At 36.9% G+C, this 12667-nt stretch overlaps 1 protein-coding gene across 1 annotated transcript; it reads right to left on the reverse strand.

The window, feature by feature from the left end:
* Nucleotides 1–8489: 8489 nt before the first annotated feature.
* LOC114527401 lies at nucleotides 8490–11400 on the reverse strand. The gene is made up of 3 exons (XM_028549029.1): nucleotides 11108–11400; nucleotides 10897–11031; nucleotides 8490–9416 (listed from the first exon to the last, which is right to left on the reverse strand). The coding sequence occupies exons 1-3, from the start codon at nucleotides 11358–11360 to the stop codon at nucleotides 9079–9081; spliced, it is 726 nt and encodes a 241-aa protein (XP_028404830.1). The 5' UTR covers nucleotides 11361–11400; the 3' UTR covers nucleotides 8490–9078.
* Between the last annotated feature and the right edge of the window lie 1267 nt (nucleotides 11401–12667).

Here is a 12667-nt window from a genome sequence, read left to right on the forward strand (position 1 = left end):
GCCAGCCTTGCATATAGCGCGGTTTATTCGTATTCTAACAATACTATGCTAATATTTGGCAGGCCACCGCCCACCGCGTCTCTGTCGGTATAGCTTGAGAAGGGCAAATAATTATGAATATTCTATAGTTTTCTTAATTATTGATTTCTTGTATCTTAGTGATATACCTTTATTCAACCACGTGATTTAACCCAATTTTTATTCATTACGCTCGTGGGACCTGGAACACGTTCATTTGGCGCTTAAATCTCCGCGAGCCAGTTCAGTGTTATTCTAAAACGTTTTCCTTGCTAAATCTTTGAGATATAAATGTAAGAAAGATGTCTAAAGCCTGGAAAGAATCATTATGGATCTTCTTAATCGCGTGTATACTCATTTTAATGAAGCGATCAAATGCGTCCCAACGGAATCCATATTGTCGAGAAGCAGTTTTTATGAAAAATACGTTGTCTAAAAGACAAACAGTTTATTTATTTAATTTATTTGTTGCGAATTTGTCCAATTATATGTAGACTAAAATTGCCCTATTATTTGGCACACTATCTGGCCAGAGCTTTCCTTTCTGGGCGTAGAGCAAAAAATTTAATTCGTCAAGAATCGTGAAAGATCTCATGAAATAATCTGTTTTTATTGTTCAAGAAGTTGAAAGTTAATTTCATCCTTTTTATCTGCTTAATTGCTATGGAACCACCTTATTGGACATGCATTAACCGAAAACAACTAGCAAAGACGTACTAATTTTTTTATTGCCTGCATGGGTTTAATAAAAATTATGAAAATTTCGGGACGCCGGTTTAACGAAAAGCTAGCCATGCATATAATATTTATCCTTTTTTATCCAAGCCATTTCTCTTCGTGCTTCGGCTTGCTACCACATTAACAACATGTTATTTTGTTGCCACTATTGTCAGATTTTTCAATAAATGACCCCAATAGAATAATAAGTATATACATATATTGTATAATTATTTAAATCTAATAGGAATTGGTGAATATAGGGTTGCATGCAGTCATCAAATCTATCGATTCCAAAAATTTGGCACATGCAGCCGGGCAAATTTTCATGCAAGAGGAGCAGTAAGATTTTCGTCAATAAATGACTGATTAACTTAAAGAGAATTAACATGTAGCCACCTGTAGACAATGCATTAAAGCCTTTGCAGAATTTCAGACGGTCACCGTATTCACAGCGTGACTCAAAAAAACGAAGCTATATTGAAATTATGCCGCACTCATTGTTAAAATTTGAATGAACTGTTCTTGAATTTTTGCCTGTGGGGATTTAGTGCAGCTTATAAAATGCTAAATGCGAAAATAGGGCAGCAAATGATTTGTAAAGAGATGGGGAGCATGCACGTCGAAGGTCACGGTGGCTTGAATTGTAAATTGTAAATATTTTTAATAAACATCGTTTGTGCGTACTGACAAATTTTTCTGTCATCACACATTAAAATGCTTATGTCAAACATTCATACACTTGTTGGTCCCAACAAATTAAGTGCATGCTCAGATATTCGAACTCAACTATTATATAGTTACATATTGTTACCAGTATTTTCAATAGCTTTTTGTTTTTTGAGTTACCTTGTATAGTAATCAAATCTATACGTTATAGATATACAGTGTAGTCCAGAACTGAATAACCCAATAAAAACCGCAGTTAACCTAGGACAAACCTCGGTTAAACCACGACCGAACCGCAACCGCAGTGTTTGATATTTTCCTTTATCGAAACGTTTTCATATTTTCGTAGTATTGTAAGTATACGGAGTGATGAAAAATTCGTCATGTATAGTGACAAATGCCACAAAGTAGTGACTCTTTTCATTGCAATGTTTTTTGAGTCGCTTTATCATGATTTACTCAAAGAACTTACCGGCATATTTAAAAATTTATACCATGCATTAATTAGGTATATGTTGTATACGCTTTCAAAAAGGTCAATAAAACGGGTTTTCCGAATTTTTCGAACAGTCAATTCCAGAAATGTTGGAGGGTTACCCAACCCCATACTCCCTTCTTTCTGTATCCCACGATAAAGTATGGTAGTAACACCGTACCTTGTATTGTGTTCTATAGAGTTCTGCGCTAACTCGCACAAGGTCCAGCCGTTTGAAGATGCTAGTTTGCTAATCGAACTACAAAATATGTTTTTTCCCTTTGCGATATGGTCATTTGCATATACAGCTGATCAATTAAGTTTGTGACAGGCAATAGGCAAATGTAAATTGTAAGCGCGAACAGTGTCATGGGTCCAGTGCATTTGACTAACTAATGCATCAACATATTTTGAATGGTGTCGGTAATGGACGCTAATTATTTTATTATGTTATCATTCGACCAAACAATGACACTATGCGAACAACAGAGTACAAAAGACACATATGAAAAATGCGGTGATTTTGCAATTCCCAAAGGAACATGTGCATTTATCACAATAGTTTGTGGTTGCACTTTGCAGGCGAGCAAACAGTTAGATTGATAAATAGTGCATTTGGTGGATATTCGGTTCCAAAGTCATGGAAAATTAGGAGGAAGAAAGCGTTAATATCATGTTAAAAGTTACACGGCAAGGTAATAAAAGGCAGAATGACACATATACATGTCAAAACGTCGACATTTTTAACGATGTGAAAGCGCTACGTGAGTTCCTGTTCAAGCAGTTTAAAGAGGAACTGGCACCAGCAATCGATGCTGATTCATTTCGGTTATTTCTATAATACAAAATTAAACAACGTGTATTCCACATTACCGTTATACAGTATAATAACATGCAGCCTTAAGTTCATCCTCACACTATTCCCACGAGATGATTATATTTATACTCAACAATGCTTTTCCAATAATAACTTCATTCGTTGCATAATTATGCATAAAATGCCATCAATCCCTTCATGCCTCTTGCGCGTGGAATATACATTGGGCTATTGCCTGTCACAAACTTAATTGAATCAGCTGTATACTAGTTTGCATTGAACATTCAAGAATTATGACCTTTAACTTTTACTATAAAATACATATAGCAAGAGCACAACACCTAAAATTGTCGTTGCCCTGGATGTTGACAACTGTTTGCCGACCTCTGGATCAATAGAAAAGCGTTTTCGCGACGTTTTGATGTTCGAATTACTTACCTTGGGTGTTTCTACGTTCTACCAACTGACTGTGTTCAAATGTGTATAATTATACGCTTCGTATGGTTGAACTGCCTTATGAGACTGACAATATTTTTTAAGGTGACTGCAGAAAAAATCCGGACCATTTAGGAAAAATTGTATCAAGAATACGAAAGAAAATATCTTTAACAAAATTTCTTGGTATATTACAAGTTAATTCATCAACAATCCAAATAGAAGTGTTCGTATGAATGTGAGCGATTTTATAAATTCGTTGAAAGAACACGGCCAAAATTTTGGGCAATATGTTTTTAAATTTGGCAGCCTGCAGAAATACCCAGGGCAAAGGTACTAAGACTCAGTTACTAAAACGTTTCTAAAAAGCTGTTCTATCTACCTAGAAGTCAGCAACCAGTGCGCCAAGTCTGTGGCTCTAGCATTACGACGTTTTATATTAATATTGTAATTTTCACTCAACTTATTTTATAGTAAAATTCGAAGGCCATTATGCATGGATTAAAACAAATTAGCGCACAAGCGACAGCCATTTTGTTATTACCAAATTCTGGTAATGGAAATGTGTTCAATTAAGAACATCTATAACGCAAAAGTGTGACATTTTACAATGAACGGAAATAATATAATTTAAAATAAAGAGTTTGTGTGGAAAATAATAGGAGCAAAAAATATTACGGCAGGTGATATCAACGACATAATGGATACCTCGTACATCAGTCTGTGGTAAACCTCAAAAAATGCACATCTATAGCCATGGAACACACATTGTTTACTTTGTCAATAAACGCCGGAAAAAAAGAGAATCAAAAACGTAGCACGAATTCTTTGTTGAATTTTTGTGTTTTAAAGTACAAAATCATTTATATATACAAGAAAAATTGCAAACGTAAAATAAAAATTAAAAAATGTAAAAATTGAAGAAAATGAGACGAAAAGAAAAATTTCACCTTCAGCATTTTATTTATTTCAGCCCAAAGCTGTTTTCGTATAAATAAGAAAACTGAATCAACCACGACCTTTATATAGTATACAGGGTGTATCAAAAAAAACGCAACCACTTAATATTCTAAAATTCATATTGTTCATAAGCTCAATAGATTTTATGCCCCTGGGATTTTAAAATGGCTTCTAATCGTACAGTTCAACTGCTAATAGTCAAATCAGCTAAACTAATAATGGTGCAGCTAACAACTGAACAACGAGTTTTTATTGTCGTGCATGATAACTTGAATGCTAACTGTCGACCTTGTAAAATAAATTGTAAATAAAATTTTACTCGTTAAATACTTTCAATTCAGCTCGTTGGTTTACGCACCCGACTTTGTTTACCGACGATTGTGCCGCTAGAATATGATTATAAGCTTTCTCGCATTCCAGGGGCCAAACGTCTTTTGTGTTGTAGAACAAAGAGGATATTCATGAATATTAAGTGGTTGCGTTTTTTTTGATACACCCTGTACACTTAATGTATGCTCCCGAGGGAAATAGTGAGTTTTGTTTTCCCAAGAGTCTGAATGTTTCCCGAAACGAAGTCTCGCTATTTCCCGAGGTAGTGTACATTAAGTACTTTGTTATACAGGAACAAAAATATACATGGTACACAACAATTTCATTTATAAAAAAAGCACTTTACTTTGTTATGACAATATGCGGGCGACAATTTTTCACTTTTTTTCCTGGCGGTAAACATTCATTTGCATTTATTTAATTTAAAGTCATGTGTCTACGAATGAACCAATCGCATTTAAAATACACAGCACCTATATAACAAAGGCTTATATCTATATACGCAGTTCTAAACACAGTTGAGTCTAAAGCCGGTTTTCCGCTAGCGATATTTTCGCGCGAAGCGACATTTTACTTTTGTTTCCGAGCTCTCAACTGCAACCATCTGGAACAAATTGCTCAAATACAAAGGAATAAAGTCGCTTCGCGCGAAAAATATCGCTAGTGGAAAACCGACTTAATTGTGACGAGCTAATATGGCGGACGGTTGTACTTATATGAAAGCTCTAACATGCATGTTGACAATCCCACCACCGATTGGGATTTTGGTACCCTAGCTGAAGCTATAAATTATAGAGTATTATATGGTAAAAGAGTGAAATGTATAGTGCAAAGACTACGAGTCTTTGCAAGTTTTTATCAAATCTGCCTTTCGTATGCACGGTAAATGGCGATCGATCGGGCGCCAATCAAAGAAGTTTGATCAGTGCAGTAAACGGCGATTTCGGTGTGATAGGGTATCCTGGGAAACATAACACTCTTACGCTGAATGAGAAGATTGGCCAACAAGCAAAACAACATCTGATTAGTTCTCATACATCGTCAATTTCGGACGACCCTAAAATTATCGTAAACCGTCAAGGCAGTCAGAGCAAAAAGTCAAGATCTATCGTAATGCATATCCTATAGACCACCACATTGTCCGCCGCCCTGTCTTGAAAACAACTTGAAGCCGAGGCTAGTCCAAGCTTTCCTCCTAAATAAGCCCATCTTTATACTGGGGGATTATAAAGAATTGTCTAGAGAATACAGCACTAGGAAACTTCATGTCCGAGATGAACTTGAATCAGTTAATTACATCACCAACCAGAATAACAGAAACTAGCGAATCGTTAATTGAGGTGATAACTTTTAACTCCCAATCTTGTCATTGAAAGTGGTGCCATGCATGGACACTATAATAAGCGATCATTTGCCGGTGTACATGCACAGTCCTTAACATGAAGTTACCTAAACAACCACTGCAATATATTACAGCGTGAGGCTACAAAAACTACGACGGTGAAAAGTTTACTGTTAACCTTGCATCTAGATGGAAAGAGCTTATTCCTATCTTCTCGGACCCAAACGTCAACTCCAAACTTGATAAGCTTAACAATGTTCTTACAACTTTGGATACACATGCTCCAGTCAGAATGATCAAAATCTCTTTTCCTTTTATTACTACAGACATAAAAACATTCATGTCCAACAGAGATCAACTCCACAATCGTTATAAACAAACACGTGCTATGGAAGACTGGAAAGCATTCAAAAATGCCCAAAGATCAGTTAAATCCACTCTAAAGGCTTCCGAAAAGCAATACGTTCGAAACCAAGTTAAACTCCAGAAAGATATTAACCCTAGATCGTTGTGGAAAGTGATTAATGGGTGCATTCCATCAAAAGACAGAAACCATTTGAGTTACCAAAAAACACTTCAGAAGTAGCCAACGATTTCAGGCCAGTTGTTTTCAATCTGTTGGGAAAACTGCCGCAGACACAGCTGAAACGCTAGCTCTTCAAAATAACTTAAATACTTTGATCGATTAGAGTCGCAAGATACGAGACTTGAACCCTTGTATACGGAATTATTCAAGTTCAGTCCTGTTACATGCACGAGGTACAACACATAATAACATCCATGCCGTCAAATAGATCCCCAGGACCAGACAAAATTAATATGCAAATCATCAGGGACTGGACCGACTGTCTTCCAGTTATACTGGGCCTATTGACAGATAATTATTATCAATACCTCGTTTCCTACCTCGACCTTCCCAATTCCGAGAGTCGTGGAAAATGGCAGAAGTTATTTCACTTTTAAAGGACGGCGACCACAAAATTGCTCCAAATAACCGGCCACTCTCACTGCTTAATGTACTGTCAAAGATCTGCGGAAAAGTTGCTTTTAAACAATTCAGCAAATTCCTATGTAAGCTCCACAGGTCGCTTGTCGTCTAAACAAAGTGGAAATAAAAGCAGCACTCGACGGAAACACTCAGCATATTAGTCAATGACTTTTTGCTAAAATCGATGGACGATTAAATGCCCACAATCCTAGTTCTTTTAGATCTTTCATGAGCATTTGATAGTGTGGACAATTTAAGGAATATTGGTGTTTCAGGCGAAGCCCTCAGCTGGTTCGAAAGCTACATCACAGATAGAAACTGGAACAGTTTGTCCGTATTGGCTCCTCCGTATCTGATGTCCTTCCAATCACCCACAGTCCCTCAGGGAGCAGCAATACAGTAACTGTCATCACTATTGTTTTGTACTTATACAAACGATCTTCCTGGAGTACCACAGTCATCCGAATTGGAATCACTCGTGGATAATTCCAGTTCTTTATGTCATTTCCAATCGAAGACATAGCTGGTGCCAAAACAAGCATAGAAGATCTCAATTTGGTCGCAACTTGGTTTAGAGAAAATAAACTGTTGATAAACCCAGAGAAAATAAAGTTACTTTTGATCGGAACTTGCCAACTTCTCGGTAAGCTTCAAGAGGAGACGACAATCACATTCATTGGCGACGAGATTACACCATATATGCTAAAGATCTGGGATTAACACTGGACAGTTATCTGACGTATGACTATCATATTAAAAACATTAATGTATCATCTTGTATGGCAAAACTGTGCCAGATAAACAGAGTGAAAGACAGCTTACACAGATATATTCTCCTTTTGATCATCAATGCACTAGTAATGAGCAGACTTTACTACTGCTCCACAGTTTGGTCAAAAATCTCAGTTATAAACATAAAAAAATTGAAAACAGTCCAGAATTTTGCTTGTAGAGTCGTGACAAACACTGGAAGATATGATCATATAACATGCACCAGCATGCACTACGAGAAATTGGTTGGCTCCCTGTAGAGGGACAGAAGATATAGGGAAGCACTAATATCATATAAATGTATGAACGGTTTGGCACCACCTTATTTATCTAGACTTTGCATGAAAAGAAATGAATACACGACCTGAATACAAGAAACAGCAAAACGCTACAGATCTTCGACTACCCGATTTTAAATAATATTGCAACATAGTAGATTTTATACAGTAGTCAAATAGACCATACCGAAAAGCCCTGACCGGGAATACTATTTTAATTATATGAATGAATGAAATGAAATAAAATGAGAGCCCGGAACCATTTAAACCGGAAGTAATTACCCGCAAACCCATATCCACCTACATCTCTACTTCCCATCATTTTCCACTTTCTCTTCTCCGTTTGAAATAGACGATATGGAAACATCAATCAGCTTTGCCTGCGCCTTAATTTTTCCAAAATATCAATTTGACTCCGATATGATCGATATCTGCGCGTGTGTGTGCACGACGCGTGTAAAACACGAGAGAGACACAAATTCGAGACACGTGGGATTTATAGTTTGCTCTTTTTTTGTAATTTTCAGTCCACGTTTTTGGCTGATATTGCCTTATGGTATGTCAGGGATATTTTTTGTTTTCTGAGTTCAAAATAATGGCGATTCAAATTTTAAAACAGGATTAATATAAAACATGCACTATAATGTAACGATTAAACCAAGAGTCAAGAGGCATTCAAGGGTCAAAATAAATATCACCATCAATTTAATATCATCATTTACTGAAAAAATATATAATCGTAACAGAAATATGAACTGTACAAATATGAAACGCCAAATGGTACACCACTTATAACTCGAGCACGCTGTTTATATGTTGAGCAAGATTTCGAACCATTTCTGGACAGTGAAGCAGTCCAAACATGAAATCCTACGACTGATTATCGACTTCTTGAGGTTAGCCAAATTTCCAGGACAGACAAAATTAGAAATGGTTATTTCAACCGCACATAATAAAAATAAATACAAAATTTGTGAACTTTTCTGTAAGATATTTTCCACACTTCGCAACCAAACTTTGCAGTTCTACACATCCTAAGATGCTCTCTATTTTACGCATGACTTTACTTGAAATACGTTTCAAGAAACATACAAGAAACGCAATTTCATCAATATCGCGTAAAATACTCGAGAGACGCGAGACACTCTCGCGTGGATATATCTCACAGGATATTGGACACCCCCCTGCTAATGGTGGTTAGTTACACATTAACCTAATTGTACAATCCCGGACATGAATAATTGGCAGAAGAAAATTATTTACACGAAATAAGGAAGTTCAATTCGATACTGAGGAATGATCAACATTATGAGTAATCTCTTTCGCGTTAAAATAATTTTCATTTAGTTCAACGCAGGATGTTGGTTCGTAGTGGACGACTTGTGGTACGCGGAAATAATACCGGCGGTACATGAAGATAGAAATTACTACAACTGCAAGTACAACTGCACCCGAAATACCTGCAATTATTAACGATTTCCAGGAACAAGCTGAAGTTGGACATACGCTGGTATTGGTAATAACAAATTCCTTTGTTGAGACTTCGGGTGGTTCCGAGCCAGTAACTGGTGGTACAGTTTCTGAGTAATCAGGTCGAGTCGTCGATGGACATATTGCTATTAAAATAAATGAAATGAACTTGTGAACAATGTCTTTTTCGGCAAGAAATTTCACTTTTCCCCGAATTGGTAAGAGATAAAACCATGATATCTTATGCATGCATATAATTATCCTTTATTGAGTAACTTACATTCCGCCTTTGTTTTGCAAGATTTCAATAAAAATACGCTTCTTATTTACAAAATTTCACTTTTTTTAAAAATCCATATTAAGGAAATAGTATGGATTCTAGTTGGAAATAGTATGGAAGTTTATAATACTCAGGCTAATTGCCTTCAGTTTCATACTATGGATATAGTTAGTATGGATTTTGAAAAAAAATCCAGTGAATTTAAGCATTTTAAAGTTGTTTTCAACTCAATATATCCAATTGGTGCATGCCAGACGGTTTACTATTAATTAATTAAGGATCGATATGGTTTAAGCATGCGAAGAGTTATCGATAGACTGCACTACCAGATTTTCTTTGCGGGATAGGGAGATATTCAGCTATAAAATAGATATCATTACGGGAGGAACCTCCCTAACTTAAACTGTACGACACAGCGTTATAGCACGGAACCGAGTAACCATAAAGAGTGGTTAAAGCCTGTTCTCCACTTCAACCGTATCGTAGCGCAACGTAGCGTATTTCTATGTTTCCGGAGTATTCGACCAAGACCAATGACTTTAAAACAATGAGATACGCTACGTTTCGCTTCGTTTGAAGTGGAAAACAGGCTTAAGCCCTGATACGGATGAAATTTTCAAGCAAATTGCGAAATATTCCGCCTGCTTCTTTTGAATTGTCACCAATCAAGCGAAATTAATTTATTCAAGTGGTCAAAAGTGATCAAAAGTGGTTCAAGTGGTCAAAAGAAACCGAGAAAAAGCGCCCGTGGAATCTGGCCTTTATGCAATTTTCTCATTTGATTTTATAGTATTTTATCTCGATGGTCAATGACTGGCCAAAAATGCTTGTTGACCGGTTATTTTACCTGGCTGTAATTTTGACCCGCCATATTATTATTGACATAATAGTACTAAATTGCTAAAATTGGTACCTGTATTCATTTTATTAGTGCTCAGGCTACCAATACAAAGGCAGGGCCAGGATAAATAGGCACGGGAACAAATTTTAGCTGCTTACCTTGCCGATAAATCGAGCGTAGTGTAAACGCGGGGTGTTTAAATTTGAATTAGTGACCGGCCAAAAGAGTGAAGCGATAACCTTGACCACATTTGACCTGAGATATCTGAGCCGTTATTTTGAGCCCTTTTTTTAGGCAATAACGACAAGTTTAATTAACGAGTAGTGCATGATTGAAGTGGAAAGCGCAACACAAAATAATGGCAATGCCTTTCGGAGTTTTCCAGACAGGCTGTTCGGGCTATTTGTAACAAAAGAAGGGGGTATCACTGCCACGCTCTCAAAATCCCCCTAATCTGTACCTCTGGTTTTTTGGTGGGTAATACACCTCAAGCTGCGTGGCATACCTTGCTTTGTAATTGTAGGACTTGTCGAGATGGGTGAAGTCATTTGTGTTTTTGAATTAGATTCGCTGGTTGCTGTTGTCGTGGTTGCCGAGCTGTGGTTTCGACTGGACCCTTCCGGTGGATCAGTTGATATTACTAAAAAAATTAAAAAATGAAATTAAATATTTCATTATGAATAATCGATTAACACGCAGATCGACTTAGGGCTGACCTTTTGTAGGTAGCAGGAACAGTTTGGGTCTGGAAAAAACGTCTGACATAGGAAATTGCAGGTACATTTGGGTACCGGAATTAGTCTTGTTCATCGTCTCGTTCCATTCCACAGAAAAATGGCAAGAATCGACGTGAAGGTAACGGACGATTTCGCTAACCTCGCACCTGGCAATATTTGCATCTGGTTTTGTGGAATTTATACGACAAAGATATATTGTCATGTTGCAATCGATTGCATTTCCTGTGGACATGTTGAACACGTTGTCCCATTGTCTCTTCACTCCGTTCGGGATGGACGCGGACGCCTCTTCATATTTCACGACTTTGAAGTAGTCAACTGTAAAATATTCATCATAACTAATTATTATTTTTTATTAAAGTGGAAGTCAAGTCCGTTCTGCGCATTGGTTCTGCTCATAACAATGTGAGGTCCTCAGATAAAAAATTTTACCCAAATTTCGCATGTTTCGAATTTTTCTCATCAAAAACACTAGTTCATATTCATTTATAAGCATAGCGAACCTAAATGTTGAACTCAATAATAGTTTTATTATTTATCTAAAAGAATACACATTAAAACTTTGTTCGCTCGAATTTGTGCCCGTTTTACATGCCCGTTCTCTCTGGACGTTGATGTCTTCGTAGCCTAGTCCCTAGGCCTCATTGCGCGGGTTGAAAATCCGTGACGTATTCAAATCGAAACACGCCTGAAAGGCCCAGCCCAAAATGTTTTCTAATGTTAACGACCCATTTAATGTTGTGAACTTTTATTAAGAATTGTTATTACAAAGTGAATGCTTGCAATTTACAACAGGAAGTGTTATAAAGGAAGCAAGAATAATTGAAATTGGCGGATTGAATCTTATTATGATCATAAACATGTACGTACGGACTCGAGTTTACTCGATATTCAATAGCATTGACAGCGAATGACATTGCAACGTTTGTATGAATAATTCAAAAGTCCTGGCAGCATAATCAATTTGTCGTAGCTTATTTAAAGCAAAATATTTGACTAACGACGTCGAACAAGGTCAGCTAACCGCGTCGTAGATCGTAAACTAACCTCAATACAGAAAGTGGGACAAAAAGTCCCCACTTTAGCCAAAATAAAAAATTTTGTTCTAGACCTCTCACTTCCTGCCTCGCCGCGTGTATTAAGGAACGTATGGCTTAGGGACTAGGCTGATGTCTTCGCCATTGGTATGACGTCATAACGCGGAATACGACTATTTATCATACATTATGACGTCATAGCGTGCATGAAAAAAATCGCATCATCTGAGGTCACTTAATGAGTTGTTGGACATGACAATAAATAATATATATTAGCCAATAAAAGGCTGTGGATCCTTTTAAATACATAAAAAGTTATATTATTCCACGTTCAAATACCTTGTGCGACTGATGGAGATATCTGCACCGTATAACAAGCAAGTGTTATGTTCTGATAACTCAGAGTATATTTTCCTTCAAATCTTTCGTCCGTTATCTTGATTTTCAAGTCACCGTTCTCGCTCAAATCTTTGATTTGATAATGCACACCTGCCACGGACCA

This window comes from Dendronephthya gigantea, unplaced genomic scaffold (genome assembly GCF_004324835.1).
Source record: "Dendronephthya gigantea isolate DGI-Jeju-01 unplaced genomic scaffold, DenGig_1.0 000044F, whole genome shotgun sequence".
In the NCBI taxonomy this organism is placed as follows: Eukaryota; Metazoa; Cnidaria; class Anthozoa; order Malacalcyonacea; family Nephtheidae; genus Dendronephthya; species Dendronephthya gigantea.